This window comes from Elaeis guineensis, chromosome 5, assembly GCF_000442705.2.
Source record: "Elaeis guineensis isolate ETL-2024a chromosome 5, EG11, whole genome shotgun sequence".
Classification (NCBI taxonomy): Eukaryota; Viridiplantae; Streptophyta; class Magnoliopsida; order Arecales; family Arecaceae; genus Elaeis; species Elaeis guineensis.
In genome coordinates, this window is record NC_025997.2 from 105,426,989 (window position 1) to 105,428,327 (window position 1,339).

Consider the following 1,339-nt stretch of genomic DNA (forward strand, 5'->3'; position numbering starts at 1 on the left):
AGCAAACTTTCAAGATGGATTGACTTAAACTCAAATATGAAAAATTCTATGTGTACCATAGATGATGCACAATGCATATACCATCTACCATGATTGGCTTACGAATGAAATTAAAATGTGGTATATAAAAAAAATATTTTTTAATTCTATATATGAGTCAATGATAGTGAATGGTGCGTGCGGTCGTTCACCACCTATGGTGCACAGAAAATTTCCCTCAAACCTCGGCCAATAATTTTTCGGGCTTAGACGAAGGACTAAAGTCCATGTAACAGATTATCGACCCCAATCAACGGCCCCTGCCAGCACTACAAGACAAGGCCTATGAATTTTTGGTGCAGCCAACTGCACTTGATCCAGTATTGTCCTTTTGATGCTGAAACCTTAGATCAATCATCAACAAACAATATAGCCCCTGGTATCCTGGAAACAGCGGGGCCCAGTAGGGAAAACAAGCAGCAGCTCACCCCCGGTTTTCTCCCATTCCAACAATTCTTATCCCTTCTTTATCATGGCTTTATATATCAACCGCTTCCAGCAAACTCACCAAAGCACTCTTCTTGTTTCAACCTTTTGGTTCACAGTATCAGAGAGAAAGAGAAACAGATGGCCTCTGCGAGGAGGGTTTCTTTGATTGTGGCAGCAAGCGTGGGGGCAGTGGAAGCTCTCAAAGATCAAGCGGGGCTTTGCCGATGGAACTATGCCCTCAGGTCTCTCCAACAGCGAGCCAAGAGTAACATGGGATCGTTGGCTCAGACCAGAAGGATGTCTTCTTCTTCTAACATTGAAATGATTAAAGGAAGGGAAGGGATCGATGAGAAAGCCAAACGGTCTGAGGATTCACTTAGGAAAGTCATGTACTTGAGCTGTTGGGGTCCCAATTAGAGAATTTTGGAAGCTGATTTCAGTTGGGTTTCTGTGTTTCTCCATTTTTGGGGCACAATGTAATTGTAAATTTAAGTACATGTAAAAATTTTGGAACTGGTGATCATTTTCGTTCTTCTCTTGCTTTGGAGTGCATTCTGAGATTATATCATCTTTGGATTTTGATGTGACAAGAAATGAAAATTAACTTTAATCAAAAAATAAAAATAAAAATTAACTTCCTTACATGGCTAATACTTTGTAGAAAATGAAATAGAAATAATGGGAAGGTTGGATATTGGATTACAAAAATAAAAGAAGAAAATTGTTTCTTTCTTTTAAAAAAAAAAAGGAAAAAAGATACAGTTAGTATCCTATCTTTTGTTGCTGGTCTTCCGGGGAAAATCAGATTGGTTGGAGAACGGATGTGACTGGTGCTCAGCTAGCAGCAGCTGCGGCTTGATCTACAAAACAA

General features: G+C 39.5%; 1 protein-coding gene across 1 annotated transcript; it reads left to right on the plus strand.

Moving 5' to 3' along the window:
* The first annotated feature begins 529 nt into the window (after positions 1-529).
* LOC140857839 (uncharacterized) lies at positions 530-991 on the plus strand. The gene has a single exon (XM_073257024.1). The coding sequence runs from the start codon at positions 607-609 to the stop codon at positions 883-885; it is 279 nt and encodes a 92-aa protein (XP_073113125.1). The 5' UTR covers positions 530-606; the 3' UTR covers positions 886-991.
* Positions 992-1,339: the final 348 nt, after the last annotated feature.

Bases quoted from the DNA above. Each gene is read 5' to 3' on its own strand.
- LOC140857839 (XM_073257024.1), top strand. From the start codon at position 607: ATGGCCTCTGCGAGGAGGGTTTCTTTGATTGTGGCAGCAAGCGTGGGG.